Source organism: Bufo bufo, chromosome 2 (assembly GCF_905171765.1).
Source record: "Bufo bufo chromosome 2, aBufBuf1.1, whole genome shotgun sequence".
NCBI lineage: Eukaryota > Metazoa > Chordata > Amphibia > Anura > Bufonidae > Bufo > Bufo bufo.
The window spans coordinates 19,861,553-19,884,429 of record NC_053390.1 but is presented as its reverse complement, the minus strand read 5'-3'; the positions used below and the strand labels follow the sequence as shown (position 1 = coordinate 19,884,429).

The window sequence follows — 22,877 nt, the reverse complement described above, 5'->3', positions numbered from 1 at the left end:
GCTGAACCCATCCCCGGAGCTCCTCCGGATCTACCAGCGTATTCTGGGTTCTGGCTGTCTCAGCCAATTCGAAATTTTTTGTCAGTGGACCCAATAGGTCCAAAAGCTTGTCCTGACAGGACTTCAAGGCCGACTCAAGGCCCTTCTTTGGGTTCCAGCCCGATTTAGAAAGAAATTTACACATTTTCGGGTCAACTATAGGCGTTTCGCAGACCTTGGGGATAATAGGTCTGGGGCACTCAGCCTTCAACTTATTGCGCGCCTCCTTAGAAAGGGGTTGACGCACTCGGGCTTCCAGATATTTTGCCACATGTGAGGACGGGAGCCACTCTGCAGACCTGGGGTGATGTAATGCATCAGGGTCAAATAGGGGTTCACCCGCAGGGTCCAAAATCGCGGAGGATTCCAAAGGAACCTCAATGGAAGCGGACCGTGGCGCGACAGATCTTGAGGATGGACCCGGAGGGTCAGAATCCAAAAGATCGTCCTCCTCCAAGTCCTCAAACTCAACAGAGCGATACTGAGCCTCCTCATCTGAGTCGAGTTCAGAACCCGAAACACTATCAGGCTGCGCTCTGGCGCATTTCCATTGCCTCGCCTTTTCTGCCTGGCGGGCATAGGCTCTCTTGCGCGAACGGGGCGCGCCATCCTGGGTGGCTACATTTCCACCAGTCATAATGGTTCTGGAGGCAGATAATAAGTTATCAGAGGGTTGGGACCCCGTATGTTTGGAGGAGGAAGGGCCAGCCATAAGGGCCTCAGAAATAGAGCTAGATATGGCTGAGGACATAGAGCCCGTAGCAGCCTGGATTGCTGCAGCCACAGAGCGCTGGATCGCTGAAGTCTGTGCATCCACAGACATGGCACCTGAATCTTGTGCATTAGCAGACATTTCCATAATCTCAGGGGCAGACTGATCCCCACGCATGTTGTCCTTGGACATGGTGACAATATAAGCAATACTAAACTGCGCCTAATGTACCCAGCAAGAGTTAACTAACTATAATCGAAACCCCCAGCAATAATAACAGGCAATGCGGGACAATACCGCACGAGCAGGACGCAGGAAGACTCCGGCAGCTCTCTGAGGGGAAACGGCCGAAATCTCACAAAGTACCGCGAGATCTCGCCATGCGCAGAGAGGAGACAGCGGAGAAAAGCGCGAAAACGCCGGATGCCTGACTGGGGAAATGGCGGCCGAAATCCCGCGAGATCTCGGCCGCCAAGGAGAGGAGACAAACAGAGCAGACCAGAGGGGATGTGAGTGGCAAAAACCACAGCGGAAGCGGCGAAATGGCCGAACAAGGGGAGATAAGGTAAAATAAACGATGCTTGAGTAAAAGAGGATACCTATGGGAAAAAATACCTCAGGAGAAAAAACGAATAAGCCCCAAAAATAAAAGGGGGGTGGGAGAGAAAAAACCCCACACACCGTAGGCAACCTACAAGAACCCACTAGCGATATAATGACAATCAATATAATAATACAATTGTACAATAAGTAAAGCTCTGCCCACAGAAATAAGAGAGAAAATGTACTTATCTGTGAGAAGAGCAGCAAAGAAAGAGGAGTTGACAGAGACCAGGACTGTTATACTGGCACAGTGGGGAGGAGTTGGTTGCCATGGTTTCCATTTTGATGGATATGTTTGTTCTTTGCTGCTATATAATTTTAGTAAAGAAAGAGATAGCAATAGGAGCCTCCGTGTCATGTAATAAAATTGCAAGAAGTGCGCCAAATCCTAAGCTTGTTCTGGGGAATGAAAGACAAAAGAGGTTCCATTTTTGCGGATAATGAGATGGAATGGGTGGCCCCATCGGTATGTTCCTCCAGCTTTGGTGACTGTAGTAGAGGTTTAATAAGATGTCTCATTGACAGGGTGCATCTGGCAATAAATAAATCTTGCACCTGCAAATGAGGTTGGCCCCCGTCTCCAGGCCTGTTGCAAAATCTCCTTTTTCTCTGGGGATGTGCACTCTACAAAGAACATCTCTGGATGTAGAATTATCAGGGCATTTTGGGTCCATGACACAATGAACTCTAAGTAAATTCCCACTGCCGCTGGTCTGGATAGAACAGTATTAAAAATTGTAGTCACTGCAGAACGCAGCTCATTAGTAGAAGGGATTACACACAATCTGATATTATTACAACGACGTCTCTTTTCCTAATCATCAATTTGAAGTAGATCTTTGTTCAGGGTTCATTCTAGAGAAGGGTCTACTCAACATTAGAGAGGCGGGTGTCTAGGGTAGTTGTGGCTTGTGCCTGGGGATTCAATTGGGTGAAAAAGCCTTGAAGGTCTCCCTTGACGGATGCAATGACCTGTTCCTGTCTTCTTCCCATAGTGCTGTCTGTCCCCCAGGTAAGTGGCACGCACATGCACTTGGCCACCCACATGATGTAATGTGATTCTTCAGATACTGATTATTCTACCATTGCTCCTTTTCAGATGCTTAGGGCATCTCAGCACAGGTGGTGAGGAACAGAATATTGTTATTTTCCACGATAACTAAACCTAGAAGTGAAGGAGCTGAAAGAAGTGTCTGATCTATAGACAGATCTACAGGAGGCCATGTATTCAGTCACTGTATTCTTGTGTCTCCACAGATGGATCCAGGAGGAGAAATCCCCCCGAGAGATGTCCCCGTCCTTTGTATTCCCAGGACTGTCCAGAGGAGAAGGTCCCAGAGAACCCTCAGGTAGATGGAGCTGAGCCCTATACACATCTATATAGGAGGGTCTTGCAGTCATAGTTAGCTCATAGATTGTGGATCTGTTAGATTTCCCACCTGTCTGCTGTATTGTGCTGAATTGTTACAGATGATAAATCAGGGGGAAGATCTGACTGATATTAAAGTGGAGGATGAAGAAGAGAGGATGATGGGCGATCCCCCGTGTAAGAGTGAGGTGGAAGAGGACATTCCAGGAGATGTCACCACAGGTATGGAATCATGAATGGTGAAAGTGACTTCAGATTCTTTCCTTGGTGCTTTCAGGGCAGGAGGAGAATCTGATCACCGGCTGCTGCGCTGCTCTTTAATTGGACCATTACATTATGAAGGGTTTCCCTTATCCAGCTGACATCTGCCGACCACATGACTTCCGCTCTTTGTTGCCCCATCCCCTTAGACAGAATGTGACAGTTACTTCTTTAACCCCTTAATGACCACTTATACGGCTTATTACGGTGTTCACTAAGGGGCCTTAGACTGGGCCGCCGCTTTTTCACAGGGAAGCGGGGACCCAGCTCTTACATGAGAGCCGGGGTCCTGATCTAACAGCCCGGACCGACAGGAGTGCCGATCCGGACAGTTTAACGCTTTACATGCCATGGGCAATGGCGCCCGCTGCATGTAAAGCACTGACAGAGGGAGCGAACTTCCTCTGTCTCCCATGGGGACCCTGCAAATGCGATTGTGGGGTGCCGATGTGTGTAAAGGCAGGCTGGGGTCTTATGAAGGCCCCAAGCCTGCCTTGAGTAGTTTCCAGCAGGCTGTGCCTCTCTGGGGCAACCTGCTGGTCAGTGTCAGTATAGCAGACATTAAAATGCTGTGAAATATAGGGATAATGCATTGCATTTTAAAATCAATCTGAAAATTGTCTGTTATAGTCCCCTTGTGGGACTATTAAGTGAAAAAAAAAAAATGTATTAAATAAAAAAAATTACAGTAACAAAATATGCTTTTTTCCATTGAAAATACGCTTTTTAATTTTAAAAAAAATTGCAAAAGAAAATCTCCCCTATATGTTTGGTACTGCCGCGTCCGTGACGACCCGGACTATATAAATATCCTGTAAATTATCAACTACGGTGAACGCCGTAAAAAAATATATGATAGAATTGCAAATTTATTCTCAGTCGCCACCGAAAAAACGTAATAACAAGTGATCAAAAAGCGTAATTTAGGGTACTTTTCACACTTGCGTTAAAATTTTCTGGTATTGAGTTCCGTCCTAGGAATAGCAAATTTTCAAGTTTCAATTTCTCTACTTCTATAATACATAGTAATACCTCCAAAAATAGTTATTACTTTACATTCCCCATATGTCTACTTCATGTTTGGATCATTTTGGGAATGATATTTTATTTTTTGGGGATGTTACAAGGCTTAGAAGTCTAGAAGCAAATCTTGAAATTTTTCAGAAATTTTCAAAAACCTAATTTTTAGGGACCAGTTCAGGTCTGAAGTCACTTTGCGAGGCTTACATAATAGAAACCACCCAAAAATGACCCCAATCTTTAAACTACACTCCTCAAGGTATTCAAAGCTGATTTTACTAACTTTGTTAACCCTTCAGGTGTTCCACAAGAATTAATGGAAAATAGAGATACAATTTCAAAATTTCACTTTTTTGGCAGATTTTCCATTTTAATAATTTTTTTCCAGTTACAAAGCAAGGGTTAACAGCAAAACCAAACTCAATATTTATGGCCCTGATTCTGTAGTTTACAGAAACACCCCATATGTGGTCGTAAACAGCTGTACGGGCACACGGCAGGGCGCAGAAGGAAAGGAATGCCATATGGTTTTTGGAAGGCAGATTTTGCTGGACTGGTTTTTTTTGACACCATGTCCCATTTGAAGCCCCCCTGATGCACCCCTAGAGTAGAAACTCCAAAAAAGTAACCCCATTTTAGAAACTACGGGATAGGGTGGCAGTATTGTTGGTACTAGTTTAGGGTACATATGATTTTTGGTAGCTCTATATTACACTTTTTGTGAGGCAAGATAACAAGAAATAGCTGTTTTGGCAGTTTTTATTTTTTGTTATTTACAACATTCATCTGACAGTTTAGATCATGTGATATTTTTATAGACCAGGTTGTCACAGATGCGGCAATACCTAATATGTATAATTTTTTTTATTTATGTAAGTTTTACACAATGATTTCTTTTTTGAAGCAAAAAAAATCATGTTTTAGTGTTTCCATAGTCTGAGAGCCATAATTTTTTCAGTTTTTGGGCGATTACTTTGGGTAGGGTATGATTTTTGCGGGAGGAGATGACCGTTTTATTGGCACTATTTTGGGGTGCGTGTGACTTTTTGATCGCTTGCTTTTACACTTTTTGTGATGTAAGGTGACAAAAAATGGTTTATTTAGCACAGGTTTTATTTTTTACTCATCTGAGGGGTTAGGTCATGAGATATTTTTATAGAGCCGGTCGATACGAACGCGGCGATACCAAATATGTATACTTTTTTATTTATTTATGTAAGTTTTACACAATAACAGCTTTTTAAAAAAAAAAAAAAAAAAAAGATGTTTTAGTGTCTCCATATTCTGAGCCATAGTTTTTTTTTATTTTTTGGCCGATTGTCTCCGGTAGAGGCAAATTTTTTGCGGGATGAGGTGACGGTTAGATTGGTACTATTTTGGTGGGCAAACGCCTTTTTGATCGCTTGCTGTTGTACTTTTTGTGATGTAAGGGGACAAAAAAATAGTTTATTTAGCACAGTTTTTATTTTTTACGGTGTTCATCTGAGGGGTTAGGTCATGTGATATGTTTATAGAGCCGATTCGATACGGACACGGCGATACCTAATATGTATACTTTTTTTCCCCCCTATTTTTTAACAATTTGTTTTTACTTTATTTGGGGAAAATGACGTTTTTGTTTATTTTTACTTGAAACTTTTAATTTTTTGGGGGGAAAACGTTATTTTTTCACCTTTTTTTTCCACTTTATTTTTTGTCCCACTTTGGGACTTGAACTTTTGGGGGTCTAATCCTTTACAATGCATTCCAATACTTCTTTATTGGAATGCATTGGCTGTATGAGTAATACAGTGTGTATTACTCATACAGCTTCCGGCCTGTGAGATCCAGGGGGCTGGATCTCACAGGATCGTCACCGGAAGGCAGCGCGATGCCTTCCTTAGTCATCGCGCTGCCTTCCATGCCATCGGCTCCCCCCCACAGCCCCATGGGGAGCCGATGGCACCGCCGACCACCGCCGCCGCACCAGATAAAAGCTGCAAACCGCAGGTCTGAATTGACCTGCGGCTTGCGGCGATCGCCGACACGGGGGGGGGGGGTGGTCACGGTTCCCTCGCATTTAGCCGTGGTGCCTGCTCAATGATTTGTCCACCATCTTCCCCGGTGGCACACTCTGCGCGGATCTGGTCCTCTGGCGGAGATTTATTGATGATATTGTTTTTATATGGAAAGGGGGTGAACCGTCACTAAAAAAGTTTTTAAAGAATATTAATAAAAATGAATTTTATTTGCAATTCATGCCCACCTATAGCACTCAAGAAGTAAACTTCCTAGACCTAACGATCAAAATTCAAAGAAATAAAATAGTAACTCAGACATACTCCAAGCCTACAGACAGCAACAGTTTTATCTCCCTGGACAGTTGTCACCTTCCGGTCTGGCTTACCAACATCCCACGCAGCCAATATATTCGCCTGAGAAGGAATTGTACACTAAGCGAACAATTTGAACAGGAGGCAGACAATCTAAGTAAAAAATTTGAGGGATATAATGTCATTGAATTAGATAAAATTAAACAGGAGGTTCTAAAGATAGAGCGAAAATCAGAGCGAAAATCACTCATACAAAAGAATAAAGAGACTAGCAAGAAGAATGTATATATATAATAATGTATATAACAAAACACAAGAAAATCCTGATTTCAACATACCGATAATCACTCAGTACCATGGAAAAATATTCCAATTCAGACAAATTTTAAAAAAACACTGGGATATTCTTAAACATGACAAAATCATTGGGGAGAAATTACCCATGGCACCTAAATTCATCTTCAGGAAGTCAAAAAACTTGGGGAATATGATAGCTCCATCTATCAGAACCAATAAGGATGGAAATAGGAAGAAACTGAGTGTACCTGAAGATAAACAGGGATTTTTTTCCATGCAGAACGTGTAAGGCTTGTCTAGCCTCAAGACAAAAAGAAATTATTAAAGAAATCACCACTGACAATAATACATATAAGATTAAAAACCATTTAACTTGCCACTCGAAGGGGGTCATCTACCATATAAGATGTCCATGTGGGAAGATCTACATAGGAAGGACAAAGCGTGAACTTAAAATCAGGATATGGGAGCATATAAAAAACATCAATAAAAAATTTGTAGGCCACCCACTGTCACGCCACTATAGTGACAAGCATAAGGGCAAATTCGAAGGCTCTTTTTTTTGGAAGAGTAGAACAAATTAGGGGATGGGGATGGATGAATCGCAGGGCGCATCTTCACCTCGTCTAGGACTGTCAGAACCTTATGAATGTTTGTAACTGCAGCCCTTCCTTGTACAAAGCCTACTTGTGCTGGGGCTTTCAACCTCGGCAATATGAGTGCCAGTCTGTCAGTTAGTATTTTAGATGCTATCTTAAGGTCGACATTGATCAATGAGATTGGGCGATATGATGCTGCTAATGTAGGGTCTTTTACCAGGTTTTGGCAAAAACCTTTATATGTGCCGTATTTGTTTCAGTTTGTATACCTGTACCATGCATAAATCCTGTGTATATTTGGGAGAGCGTTGGGGCTATGTCCTGGGATAATATGCAAAAGAATTCCCCTGTATCACCATCGGGTCCAGGAGCCTTACCCAATGTTTAATGGCTTTAGTGACGTCTTCTGTGGTAATTGGGGCGTTAAGTGATTCCCTGTCTAGTTCTGATAGTGTTGGTAGTGGGATGTCTTTCAACCAGTCATCTACTCCCTCTACTGGTTTCAGAGGAGATCCGTACAGAGTGTTTTAAAAGTCTCTCAGGATTTTATTTGTTTCTTTCGGGTGAGAGCTCACCCCTCCGTGTCTATCTCTAAGGGTTGGTATATTGGTCGAGGGTCTCTGTCCCTTGGCTAATCTGGTTAGTAGACTACCTGCTTTATTTCCATAGCGAAATAAATATGCTTCCCACTGTGATTGTGATTTCCCATTGTTGAAGCCATATCTCATATTCTACATTATCTTGTTGCCACCGTTTCTGCAAGGAAGGAGATGGGCAATTCTGGAAAGCGGTGTAAGCATCTTTCAGAGTGTCGCTCAACTGGGCGAGCTTCAGTTTGACTGAGCGTCTCCTATTGTACATGTAGGCCATTATTCTTTCTCGGAGTACCACCTTTCCCGCATCCCATATTAGTTGAGGATTAGACATCTCCTCGTTATCATGTTTATACTCTAGCCACCAGTCTCAAGGAAGGTCCCGGAAGTCCTCATCATTGATCAAGTTAGAGGGAAATCGCCCAAGGAAGTCTTCTCCCTTAGGTATATACTCCTGGAGCATTATCGAGACCGGTAAATGATCAGAGATAACCATATTTTCTATTTTTGGCTCTGAGAAGCACACGATACTCCTCCTATTAATTAAGATGTAGTATAGGCATGATCATAAAAAATGGATATGCGAGAAACGCGTGTACTCCCTACCCTCAGGGTTGAATAGTCGCCATGTGTCAACTAAGTCTGCATCTCTGATAAGATGGGCCAGTCTCATATCTTTAGTTCCCTGCTTATTCCCCATCCCACCCCCTTCTTCTGTCCTCCTCCTGGCTAACCACTGCATTCTGGTCGCCTCCTATATTCTCATTTCGAGAGGATCCCGGGATAATGCCCTCTAAGGGTGACGAAAAATTCCACATTAGGCTCATTAGGGCCATAAATTTTATATATGCTAATATCACCACCTGGAGAGGTCAGATGTAGATGTGAGATCCTCCCCACATCGTCATGGTTGTGTGTTAGCACGGTGTAAGGGAGACCACGCCGCAGCAGTGTAAGTACTCCTTTTTTACCCACAGCCTCTGAACCATATACTTCCCCCACCCAGAGATGTTTCATGCGGAAGAAATCACTTTCTAAAATATGAGTCACCTGTAGGAGGGCAATGTCCACTTTCAAACGCCTAAGATGTTTCAGGACCATCATACGTTTGTTAGGGGACCTTAAACCCTTTATTCCAAGATGCTATCTTCAAAGGACTAGTCATTAGGGAAACCTTTGTTGCGCTGAACTAATCCACCCCGTCAGAACAGAGAGCGTAATGTATCCCCTCAACTCCCCTAACTCTAACCTGTAACAATGATAGGTTGCTAATGGTAGAAGCATTCTCTGCAACCTTCGAAAGTAGAAAGATCTCTACTGGCACTATTATATCAGACTTCAATTTTTTCTAGCAGAAGGAACATTAAATATAACCATAACATGAGTGACCCCACCCATAAGCTTCCACAAAGCATAACCGTGTAAAGTACTAAGTAGAATGGTAAAAGAAAAAGAAAAAAAATATCTAGTAAAAATAATAAGACATAAAGCCCCCTTCGGCTCTATCAATATCTCACTGGGAGGTGTTAGGGCCTAACTCAAATGCTGACTTTTCCGTTGGCGGGTCTTTGCAGCGCCTGCCATCAGCGCAGGCACCATCGGGTGTATAGGCAAAATCAAGACCAAACATAAAAGTTCAATTAACGGTTTCCCACCTAGTGTCCGCTTTCAATCACAATTTTCAGGTTATACTCTCAACATAATAACAGCAACAAACCCCCAGCATGTAAATATGAAGCGGAATACTTATCTTCCTCAGGAACGTGTTGCTGTTCATTAATTCTGAAGACCAGGAGTAGGAGATCCTCGTTTCTGGGCGGAGGGCATCTGGTCAGTGCTTGCGGCCATCCTATCACTCCTCTTTTTGAAGAGTTGTCGAGGTTTCTTCTGTATAGGTGCGAGCCAGGAGTGTTCTGATTCCTTGGCGGGATCCCATCAGGACGTGGGTGGCCTCTTCTGGATCGACGAAGGTTGTTGACCCATCTGGATGGAATATTTTTAAGGTGGCGGGAAATAATAAAGAGAAGCGGGTTTGGTTTTTAAAGCGTGTGGAGCAAATAGGGGCGAAAGCACGTCTGCGGTGAGTCACCTTAGCAGAAAAGTTTTCAAATAATAGAATTCGGTGGCCTTGCAGTGTCACACCACCTCCCTGCTTGTAAGCTCGCAATATAGCTGCTTTGTCCGAATAAACTAGATACTTTACAATAACTTGACGTGTTCTGTTACCATGAGCTGATGTCGCAGATGGTCTATTCTGTCTATTGTTGGTTTCAGGTGGGACGCATTGGCCCACCCTATGTGCCCTTTCCACCTTACAACGAGTCAATAGTCCCAGGGCCTCTGGTAGTTCATACTCATAGATGGCGGTGAGATCTCTGGCTGGGATACTCTCTGGGAGGCCAACTATGCCGAGATTACTCCGCCTTGAGTGGTTTTCGAGGTCATCTATCTTGCTCCAGAGTCTGGCATTTTCAGCCAGGGCTTTGGTGAGGTGAGCATGGGCTGACTTGTTCTTAGCTTTAACTGCTGCCACTCTGGCCTCCAACTCGTCGAGGCGTGTGGTATGTTGTGTGACCTCGGATTGCAGGGCCGAAAAGGACTGTGACACTGTGGAGGAGCTTCCTGGAGGTCAGGTAGAATGCGGGCAACAACTTGCACAGCTAGATATTTATAGTCTATGTCCACCCTATCCCCCTCCATATCTGGAGTAGGGTTTTCTGAGTCCATTATGACCGGGGCTTGCGAGCCTCCGTCTTCTTCTATTTGCGCCGCTATTTTGGCTTCTGTTCGCACCTTGCAGAGCTTTGCAGGATTTCTTTGAGATTTTCTCCCCATGGGTATTACGAATCGGTCTATAAACCGGTGATCGGCTATTCAAATACATTTTCCTGACTGTTTGTAGTGTTGGAGCAATCAGTTTTTAGGGGATAATGCACTTTGTGGTGCTACAGGGGACGGAGCTCCTAGCACATGACGCCTTCCATGGTGGCGCCGGAATCGGAAGTCCTGCTGGGGCTTTTTATGTTCTTTCAAGAAATAAAAATAATTAAAGCTAAATAATAGATTACAAGTAAATGATTCCATTGACAAATACAACTCATGTCACAAAATATAAGTCATATAAAAATTTTACTTTTTCTGTAGTTTTGGTAGGAGTAGTGAAACATAAGTCCTCATACAGCCACAGACAAAAATATAAAAGTTTTAGGTCTTGGAATATAACAATGAAAAAAAAAAAAAAAAGATTGTTAATTTAATGACAACTAGCTTAGTCATTAAGTGGTTAAAGATGTTTGGTTCTGTGTTTGGCTTCCTTTCAGTGCACTCCAGTCTCCATGATTATTAGGAAGCTCCGATGTCACATGTGATTATTGTACAGACCACAGACGTCTCAGTGATGATTACCTGCACTCACAGGACACTTCATTAGCTCCACCTTCTTAATTCTTGATAGGACCCTCGTTCCCCTTAGAACATCTTGAATTCTTAGTGTAATTGACCCAACAAAGTGCAGGAAACCTTTATTATAGGTTCTGATTGATGACCCTTACTCTGTCTATTCCACTGCATCCTGAAGAGGTCTATAAACCTGAGATCTGGTGTCTGTGCGGCCATTAGGCTATATAGACCGAATTGTCATGTCCGTGATTTAAGACTGAGATGTGTGCTTTACCTCATGGTAAAGCTATTTTTCTAAATATAGATGGTGGTCATGATCAGATTCTCAGATGATCAGATTCTTAGCCCTTTGAGGTCATAGCGATTTTCCATTTTTGTTTCTGTACCTTCCCAGCATCCATCTGTTCCTTAAGTAACATGCTCCTTTCAGTGTACCTCCTCCCCCGCTGCTGCTGTCTCATACAAGCTTAGTCCAGGCTGCAGTAAAATAAGAGCAGAAGGAATTAGGAGGTGTAATTACACACTGAACCTGCTGCTGGAGGAAGGAGGATCTCTCACACCAGAACCAGGCAAACTGCATCTTTTACTGAGCAGTGTGTGTTTTTCAGCAGCAGGTACACTAAAAGGACCATTAATGATGCTGACATAATCATTATCCAAGTCACGCCTCAAGACCTGTTTAAAAAGTTGGACATTAACTTATAGGATAGCTACTTTACATCTGGTGGCATTAGAGGCAGAGCTGGTTTATACGTTTATACCATATATCCAATTACAGCCTAATAGTAATGTTCTAGGTTTGTCCACTGAATAGTTTGAAAAATTATCACAAATTCTAATGTTTTTTTTTTTTTTCACAGAGCATTCCAGTAAAAATATTAAGGCTGTATTATCACTAAATTTTAAAGAAGAAGCTGAAGACATCATGCAGCGCACCTCAGGAGAAAACCTCATTACCCTTAGTGTACACCCAGGACTTCAAAGTACAGATCTATTATATAATCCCCCTCATCATGAGGGACCTTCCCCTGACCAATTACAGATTGTTACCAAAAATACAGGTCAGAAAGGGGATAAAAAGTTTCAGGGTGGTAAACAGTTTATAGAAGAATCAAGACTTTCTACACACAGAAGAATTCACACAGCAGAGCAGCTATACTCCTGTTTAGAATGTGGAAAATGTTTTACAAAAAAATCGAGTCTTGTTCAACATAAGAGAATTCACACAGGAGAGAAACCTTATTCGTGTTCAGAATGTGGTAAATGTTTTACAGATAAATCAAATCTTGTTAGACATAGGACTAGTCACACAGGAGAGAAGCCATATTCATGTTCAGAATGTGGGAAATGTTTTACACAAAAAACAGATCTTGATAGACATGAGAGAAGTCACACAGGAGAGAAGCCATATTCATGTTCAGAATGTGGGAAATGTTTTACAAAGAGACAATATCTTGTTACACATGAGAGAAGTCACACAGGAGAGAAGCCATATTCCTGTTCAGAATGTGGGAAATGTTTTACAAAAACATCATATCTTATTCAGCATAAGAGAATTCACACAGGAGAGAAACCATATTCGTGTTCAGAATGTGGGAAATGTTTTACAGATAAATCAAATCTTGTTAGACATAGGACTAGTCACACAGGAGAGAAGCCATATTCATGTTCAGAATGTGGGAAATGTTTTACACAAAAAACAGATCTTGATAGACATGAGAGAAGTCACACAGGAGAGAAGCCATATTCATGTTCAGAATGTGGGAAATGTTTTACAAAGAGACAATATCTTGTTACACATGAGAGAAGTCACACAGGAGAGAAGCCATATTCCTGTTCAGAATGTGGGAAATGTTTTACAAAAACATCATATCTTATTCAGCATAAGAGAATTCACACAGGAGAGAAACCATATTCGTGTTCAGAATGTGGGAAATGTTTTACAGATAAATCAAATCTTGTTAGACATAGGACTAGTCACACAGGAGAGAAGCCATATTCATGTTCAGAATGTGGGAAATGTTTTACACAAAAAACAGATCTTGTTATACATGAGAGAAGTCACACAGGAGAGAAGCCATATTCATGTTCAGAATGTGGGAAATGTTTTACAAAGAGATCATATCTTGTTACACATGAGAGAAGTCACACAGGAGAGAAGCCATATTCATGTTCAGAATGTGGGAAATGTTTTACAAAGAGACAATATCTTGTTACACATGAGAGAAGTCACACAGGAGAGAAGCCATATTCCTGTTCAGAATGTGGGAAATGTTTTACAAATAGACAATATCTTGTTACACATGAGAGAAGTCACACAGGAGAGAACCCATATTCATGTTCAGAATGTGGGAAATGTTTTACAAAAACATCAAATCTTATTCAGCATAAGAGAATTCACACAGGAGAGAAACCATATTCGTGTTCAGAATGTGGGAAATGTTTTACAGATAAATCAAATCTTGTTAGACATAGGACTAGTCACACAGGAGAGAAGCCATATTCATGTTCAGAATGTGGGAAATGTTTTACACAAAAAACAGATCTTGTTACACATGAGAGAAGTCACACAGGAGAGAAGCCATATTCATGTTCAGAATGTGGGAAATGTTTTACAAAGAGATCATATCTTGTTACACATGAGAGAAGTCACACAGGAGAGAAGCCATATTCATGTTCAGAATGTGAGAAATGTTTTACAAAGAGATCATATCTTGTTACACATGAGAGAAGTCACACAGGAGAGAAGCCATATTCATGTTCAGAATGTGGGAAATGTTTTACAAAGAGATCATATCTTGTTACACATGAGAGAGGTCACACAGGAGAAAAGCCATATTCATGTACAGAATGTGGGAATTGTTTTACACATAAATCATGTCTTGTTAGACATCAGAGAAGTCACACAGAAGAGAAGCCATTTTGATATTTTTTTTATTTTTTTTAATGTTTTGTAAGAAGGAACAAAAATTCTTAAACTTAGCAGATCAAGAGAAACTATATTATTTTTTAGATTTGGCAAATGCGATAAGAGCAAAATAGCATTTTAAATCCATCTTATTCACATAAGTTAAGTTTCGGGCTATATGGCAACAAGTATCACATGCTGCGAGTCTCAGAACAGTCTCAAAACGTGTCTGCAGCTTGCTGTCATGCAGCTATTTTAGAGCTGAGATTTGGCAGTAGAAATACCTGCCAAACTGCACAAGTTGTAGTTGACCATGACTTGCATTGTGTTCTATCATGGAAAAGTCACATATGACCTGCAACCAAGAAGAATCCAAGTGTTGAAATTGATGTGACTGTCATGACATGTAGTGTGTTACGTTGTGAACCCATTGACAGTCATTCTATGTAGTGTCATAATGCAACATATCATCTGATGTCACCGTGCATCTCCAGCTTAAAAGCCAATAAGAATATTTATGTTCTGGGTGGAATTATCCTGGATCAGCCAAACAACTACATTATATTTCTTGGAAGAGAAGAAGAGCCTTGTTTACTTGCAGAGCAGTGAAGATGAACTGCCCCCATGAACCTTGCTTCTCATCACTGTATTCACACCTCCACCCACACTGCGGGAGAGTCCAGAGTGACATGGGGAGAAGTAACGACGCTCCATGTAATAGTTTTATAATGTATGGGGACATATTAATATTTCATCTTCATTCAAACTTTTACAGATAAAATAAACTCTTCTATTTGCTCCACGACAGCGTCCCGATTGTCACTGACAGACATTGTCTTTTTGCTCATATTATACACTGCTCAAAATAAAGGGAACACTTAAACAACACAATGTAACTCCAAGTCAATCACACTTCTGTGAAATCAAACTGTCCACTTAGGAAGCAACACTGAGTGACAATCAATTTCACATGCTGTTGTGCAAATGGGATAGACAACAGGTGGAAATTATAGGCAATTAGCAAGACACCCCCAATAAAGGAGTGGTTCTTCAGGTGGTGATCACAGACCACTTCTCAGTTCCTATGCTTCCTGGCTGATGTTTTGGTCACTTTTGAATGCTGGCGGTGCTTTCACTCTAGTGGTAGCATGAGACGGAGTCTACAACCCACACAAGTGGCTCAGTTAGTGCAGCTTATCCAGGATGGCACATCAATGCGAGCTGTGGCAAGAAGGTTTGCTGTGTCTGTCAGCGTAGTGTCCAGAGCATGGAGGCGCTACCAGGAGACAGGCCAGTACATCAGGAGACGTGGAGGAGGCCGTAGGAGGGCAACAACCCAGCAGCAGGACCGCTACCTCCGCCTTTGTGCAAGGAGGAACAGGAGGAGCACTGCCAGAGGCCTGCAAAATGACCTCCAGCAGGCCACAAATGTGCATGTGTCTGCTCAAACGGTCAGAAACAGACGATATGAGGGCCCGACGTCCACAGGTGGGGGTTGTGCTTACAGCCCAACACCGTGCAGGACGTTTGGCATTTGCCAGAGAACACCAAGATTGGCAAATTCGCCACTGGCGCCCTGTGCTCTTCACAGATGAAAGCAGGTTCACACTGAGCACTGTGACAGAGGCAACAGAGTCTTGAGACACCGTGGAGAACGTTCTGCTGCCTGCAACATGTTCCAGCATGACCGGTTTGGCATTGGGTCAGTAATGGTGTGGGGTGGCATTTCTTTGGAGGGCCGCACAGCCCTCCCTGTGCTCGCCAGAGGTAGCCTGACTGCCATTATGTACCGAGATGAGATCCTCAGACCCCTTGTGAGACCATATGCTGGTGCGGTTGGCCCTGGGTTCCTCCTAATGCAAGACAATGCTAGACCTCATGTGGCTGGAGTGTGTCAGCAGTTCCTGCAAGACGAAGGCATTGATGCTATGGACTGGCCCGCCCGTTCCCCAGACCTGAATCCAATTGAGCACATCTGGGACATCATGTCTCGCTCTATCCACCAACGTCACGTTGCACCACATACTGTCCAGGAGTTGGCAGATGCTTTAGTCCAGGTCTGGGAGGAGATCCCTCAGGAGACCGTCCGCCACCTCATCAGGAGCATGCATAGGTGTTGTAGGGAGGTCATAGAGGCACGTGGAGGCCACACACACTATTGAGCCTCATTTTGACTTGTTTTAAGGACATTACATCAAAGTTGGATCAGCCTGCAGTGTGTTTTTCCACTTTAATTTTGAGGGTGACTCCAAATCCAGACCTCCATGGGTTGAAAAATTTGATTTCCATTTTTTTATTTTTGTGTGATTTTGTTGTCAGCACATTCAACTATGTAAAGAACAAAGTATTTCAGAAGAATATTTAATTAATTCAGATCTTGGATGTGTTATTTTTGTGTTCCCTTTATTTTTTGAGCAGTGTACTTTCTCCTAGCGCTGTGACCTTCATTGCTCCTACAGACTAACCCTCCTGTGTGGAAAGAGTGATATTGGTGGCCTGATGACTATATCACTGATTTATCTGACAGGGTGATCTGTGATAATTAACCCCATATGTACATTCCTGTGGTTTAATGGTAAACCTATCTAGATACTGGAGCTGAGTGATATATCGGTGGTGGGAATCGCTTGTGATGTCACATCTGTTAATTAACCCCTGAATAACGCCAACATGACTTCAGTGACCAAGTGATGCTCATATATGTGTTTTATATGTATCCTAACTCCATCTTTATTACCTGCAAAACATGAATGGAGGCAGATGCTGAATTCTGTAGGTACTGTATCCAGCTCACTCATACTGCCTCAGATGGATCTGGATAGATTGGAGGCTTGGGAAAAGAAGTGGAAAATTAGGTTTACCACATTGTCCAGTGAATTCAGTTTAGAATACTAACCACTACATATAAGGCCGTTCACAATCTGTCCCCTCCTTATATTTCCCACCTGCTTTTCTGATACATCTCCACACGTAAAGACAAAAAGAATAGGGGTACTCCCCCCCTTACCAGCTCCAACAGTCCAAGGTTAAATTAACGTTTCTTTAGAGCGCCGTGTTATGGTGAGTTGGGACTCCTTAATAGTGATGAGCGGCAGGGGCAATATTTAGTAGAATATTCGTCATATATTCGCGAATTCGAGATTATTTTCTTGATCGCGAAAAATAGTCAATGTAATATTCGTGTAATGTGCTCGAAATACAGGCATGGGTCACTATAGCTACATTTTTAAAGCTGCTAGAAGTTTTCTGAGACTGAAGAAAATGGTTGGCATGGCAGAACATTACAATAGCTTTATATGCAGATAGAGTGCTCAGATATATCCGCGATTGCGAAATTGGCACTAATGATGCAAATATTTTGGCGCAATACGTACAACTTTCACATTTTAACAGGTCTGACTACTTATTAGTGATTGGTGCACTAAGTATTGTTGTGAACTTGTGACATCACAGCACTATGTATGTAGCATGTAGGTTCTGCTGTTCATACATATCAGCTCCACTATATCACTATCTAACCTACACTGACTATCTCCCACTAACTATCTGTATTATATACAGTATATAAGCTAACTAACTATCTAATGTAATGACACAGGAAAGCAGAGATCACAGCAATAACACTGCTGTCTCTCTCAGATCTGCAAAATACTGCATAAAATGGCTGCTGGGGAGGTTCTTATATGGTAAAGGAGTAGGCAACTTTCCTATTGGTTGCTAGGGATGTTGCTAAGCTCAGACAAAGACATTGCAGCCTTCTCATTGATGAATTCTCAAAGTGCCGATATTCGCGATTAATATTCGCTATTCGAAAATTTGCACCCAACACTACTCCTTAAATATTGTATAAAAAATCCAGCACTGTCGCTCTTCAAACTGGATACTTCATTTTGCAATACACATGTATTGTTTTCTGCCTGTGTATTGTGAAATAAAATGTCTGGTTTGAAGAACGGCAGTGCTGGATTTTTTATGCAACCTTCACACATAATCCCCAATTTTCACAAGACCCCATTCTTTCTTATCCTCTTGTTTGTTCTTCACACAATCGTTTTCAAGATTTCTCACATGCATCCTCCATACTCTGGAACTCGCTACCCTAGTACATCAGACCCTCCCCAAACATCTAAGCAACCTGAAAACCACCTCTTCAGGTTGCTTAGATGCCGCCCGATCATGTGACTTGTCACATGGTGTGGGCGTGCCGGCGGGACGCCGGCCGTGGGGCGGCTGTATGTGGCTTACCTGGATTTCCGCGCGCCTCTCCAACATACACACCTGGGGACGAGTAAGCATTCATTCCCATTGGCTAAGAGAGCCTATTTATACCTGGTTCACAGTGATGGCGCTACCCCCTGACGAAGGCACGCCGAAACGCGCGTTGGGGTAGCGCCACCCTGGGTCTCTTTGCACACTGTCTGTTCAGGTGAGCTTTGGTCTCCTGCTGCCCCCCTCCGGCTATAGGATCCTGTTGTCTACCCACACTCGGTCTTGCTATGCAACATACTTCCACCTTACATGTGCTTGCATTTTTTATGCCATTGGGGGTGCATAAGTTGACCTCGCTTTACCTGGCACTTTATGTTTTTACTATTATCCATTCATTTCATGGGTTGGGCACTGTACCCAGTACTTTCTTCTCCCATGTTATATACCATTATATACCATATATTTTTTCATCTTTGTATCCGTGTGTTTTTCCTCCCAGGGTGGCGCTCTTTTCTGTTCTCCATAAATGGAATAAGTATTTGCGACTAATATAATCGGCACATAGTCCTATCTCTTGACGTTGCAACTTGGTCCTTATACAGACTAATCTATATACAAAAAATTTGGATAATCTACGATTATATGTAGATGTTGGGACATTGGATCAAATTTCTTGAATATAATACCACTCTTTTCATATGATTATTTATACGAAATTTTGGACTTGTGTCTATTGATGCAAAATTTATGGACATCGGATTTAAGGATAACCATTGCGTTTTATTGGAACTCTGTGGTTTTAATAATTAATTGTTTTTATTGTGAAGGTACTATATAGTCTGGCCAGACCTATTTATTGTGTTTATTGATTGTAGTGTCATTATCTTTTTAGCAGTATTATTGTTATTGCTAATTTTATCAGTATTATAACATTTTATTTAATAAAGTACCACATACTCCATATATTGCGAGTGCCCAGCCCTTCTTTTGAAATATTGTTGCAGCTTATAGATTGGGTGAATCTGTGGGCTGAGAGCACCCATCCGGGCCACCTCACACAGCAGTGCGGTCTATTTCTGGTTTATTCCTAATCAGAATTTTGCCACCAGATTTTATTCTGGGGGGGGGGGGCCTTCTGTTTTATTTTTATAAATAAATAAAGTAGTGACAGTGGTCACTTTTGGCGGGGGGCAGAGCTACGCTAGGGGGAGGGTCTGTTAGCTATAAAAGAACAGCAGACGCCAGACTCTCCCTCTCTGCCTGCAGTGAGTCCATACTAAACTACTTCTTAAGTTGTTTTGCAGATGGCGTCTCCCAATGGTGACCAGCATGGGAAATCCTCCCATAAACAGAAGCACCTAACTTGTGCCAACTGTGAGATGCTGATGCCGGACTCCTATGAATATAATAGGTGTCCTTTATGTCGTCCTCCGACGCAACCCACGATGGGCGACATGTTCGGCTGGATGAAGGAATTTATGGGTAATTCCATTATGGAGATCAAGAGTGCCCTTTCTTCTAAGAGGGCCAGAGTTTCCAGAGTACCTATGGCTGAAGACGTCATTTCGATAGAATACCGTTCCTCCTCTTCTGATGAAGATAAAGCCACTTACCTTTTTCCTTCTGAGAAGACGCAAATACTTTTCTACGCTCCATTCGATCAAGGGGATCATGATGTTGAGCAAGGGGAGGCTCCACCGTCCACCTCTAGGGGGCCAAGGGCCTTTAAAGTGGATAAAGATTTAAAAAAACTTATGTTAACTGAATGTAAGCATCCTGAAAAAGGTCCGGTTCACACGAAGAGATTTAAACTGATGTTTCCTCTCCAGGAGTCAGAATCAGAACTGTGGGTACCGCCTCCGAAGGTCGATATGGCGATCTCCAAGTTGTCTAAAAGGACCTTAGTTCCTTCTGATGATGGAAGCAACCTTCACGATCCATTAGATCTGAGGGCCGAGTGCACTCTGAGGCGCAGCTATTCCGCAGCTGTAGCCTCTGCTTCAGTTGAAGTTGCTTCCTCAGAAGTCGCAGAGTTTGCTTGGTCCCGCGTTCTCAGAATCCAGTCGGACCTGGAATCTGGAGTCTCCAGAACTGACATGCTAGACCAGTTCAAAACCTTGCTCCTTAGAACGGACTTTTTGTGTGACGCTTCCACACAGCACCTGAAGTTAGCCGCCAAAGGCATGGCTCTCTCTTCCGCCAGTCGGCGGCCCCTATGGCTGCATCCCTGGGTTGACGATAACACCTCCAAATTTAATCTGTGTAGCTTACCATATGAACCAGGAAGACTCTTTGGTTCAGAATTGGATAAGTTAATGGAGAGCCTTGCGGATAAAAAGGGGAAGTCCCTCCCCCAACAATCCTTTCGGGGCCGGAGTAGGCCCAGAAGTTCAAGAACCCAGGGCCTCTCCAATCTCAGAGACGTCAGGAGTCGTCCAGATGTGGACGGGGTCGCGGTTGTGGAAAGGACCGTAAAGCGGATCTATGACTCTCCCGCTTTCCTTCCCCCAACCCCTCCAAATCGTCTGTGCGATGCTCAGAATTTCAGTTCCCCTCCGGTTGGAGGTTGTCTAAGTTTGTTTCAGCAGGCCGGGCTGCAAAATATTCCAGTGGGTCCTAGAAATAATTATGTTGGGGTACAAAATAGATTTTCTGTCCCCTCCCCAAGAGTAGTTTGTTTTAACCAAAACTCTTAACCGGACCAAACAGTCTATCTTAGAGGATTCGGTCCTCCTTTATGTAAAAAAAAAAAAAGGGCCCTAGAGGAAGTTCCTCCTCACGAACAAGGGCTGGGAGTATACTCCCCCGTTTTTCTAGTCCAGAAGCCGTCGGGCGATTGGCGCATGATCATAGACCTGCGTTACCTAAATCGGTTTATAAGACCAAAACGCTTCAGAATGGAGACCATTCGATCACTTATCAGCATCCTAAACCCCCGGCGATCTAATGATCACCTTAGATCTGAAGGATGCTTACCTTCATATCCTCATTCACCCAGCTTATAGGAGATTTTTAAGAATTGCGGTCTCCATAAGAGGCGTGGTAAAACATTACCAGTTTGCTGTGCTGCCTTTTGACATTTCTTCCGCTCCCCACACTTTCACAAAAGTTGTGGCTCCGGTTGTCGCCCAACTCAAGCTTCAAGGGCTAGAGATTGTGCCATACCTAGACGACTGGCTTCTAAAAGCCGCCACTCTAGACGTTCTTTTATCTCATCTTCAGCTGGCTCTTCAGTCTCTCCAGCGCTTGGGCTGGCTCATAAATTGGGAAAAATTAGAGATCGTTCCATCTACTTCCAGGATGTTCCTGGGTTTTATTTTAGACTCCGAACGGATGACTCTTTCCCTTTCTCCAGAGAGGAAGGATCGAATGATAAGAGCCGCGCAGTTCCTTATGGCACCTCGGCGGTGTGTCCATCAGAACTCTCATGAAGATGTTGGGCCATATGTCAGCATTTGCGGAAGCAGTTCCTTGTGCCCTATGGCACCTACGTCCACTTCAAGAAGAAGTGTTAGCAGTCTGGAATCGCAACCCCAAGGGGTTGGACAAGACGCACTCCCTGTCTACCGAAGTCTGATCCTCGCTCAGGTGGTGGAAGAACCAATGATATGGGAGGTCCTTGATTCAACCTCGTTGGATAACGTTGACCACAGACGCCTCCTTTCTAGGTTGGGGAGCCCATCTGAAGGAGAATCCAGTACAAAGTACCTGGTGTCCGCAGGTGAGGCTTCTTTCATCCAATCTGAGAGAATTGAGAGCAGTTTGTCTCGCTCTCTACCATTTTGCTCCTCTTATCCGCAGAAACACGGTAAGAGTCCGCTTGGACAATACGACGGTAGTCGCTTACATACACACAGATAGGGAGGCACAAGATCTCAACCTCTTCTCCAGATCGGCTGAGTCGGGGCCTGCCAGTTCCAGGCGAATGGTCATTGAACAGAGACGTTTTCACCCAGATCACACTCCGGTGGGGTGTTCCAGAGATCGACTTGATGCCGACCCGATTGAACGCCATAACATGGAGGTTCAGGCTGGCTTACATATTCCCTCCAATTTCCATGATACCAAGGGTATTGACGAAAATCAAGCAAGACCAGACCCCAGTCATTGTGATAATACCATTCTGGCCGAAGAGGTCTTGGTTCACCCAGCTCATGAAGATGAGTCAGGGCACATATTGGAGACTTCCCCTAACGCAGGACCTTGTGTATCAGGACACGGGTCCCTGCCTAGATCTGAGGAAACTCAATCTGACAGCCTGGAGATTGACAGGCCCCTACTAGAAGCTAGAGGGCTTTCTGCAGAGGTCTTGAGAACCATTTTACACTCCAGGTGCGGAGTCTACAAACAAAGCTTTCTCAAGGATATACAACATCTTCCTTCAGTGGTGTGCTGATAAAGAGGTTGTACCCTCAGATCCTCCTCTTTCAGCGATTGTACAGTTTCTGCAGGACGGCCTGGACAAGGGTCTAAGCCGTCAACGCTCAGAGTTCATACCAGTGCACTTTTTGCCTTTTTAGGCAGACCTTTAGCTCAAGACCCCCTACCTAGGAGGT

The 22,877-nt window shown here is 43.3% G+C and overlaps 2 protein-coding genes across 2 annotated transcripts in view; one reads left to right on the top strand and one right to left on the bottom strand.

Annotated features, from left to right (window-relative positions):
- The window catches only part of LOC120991121, a 496,450-nt gene that overhangs the window by 100,563 nt on the left and 373,010 nt on the right, over positions 1-22,877 (top strand). Inside the window, 1 exon segment of the mRNA XM_040420010.1 lies at positions 12,393-13,972. Within this exon segment, the coding sequence (XP_040275944.1) occupies positions 12,393-13,972 (1,580 nt within the window).
- LOC120991123 (zinc finger protein 850-like) overlaps positions 1-22,877 on the bottom strand; it is a 465,109-nt gene that overhangs the window by 268,151 nt on the left and 174,081 nt on the right. The gene's annotated exons all lie outside the window — the stretch shown is intronic.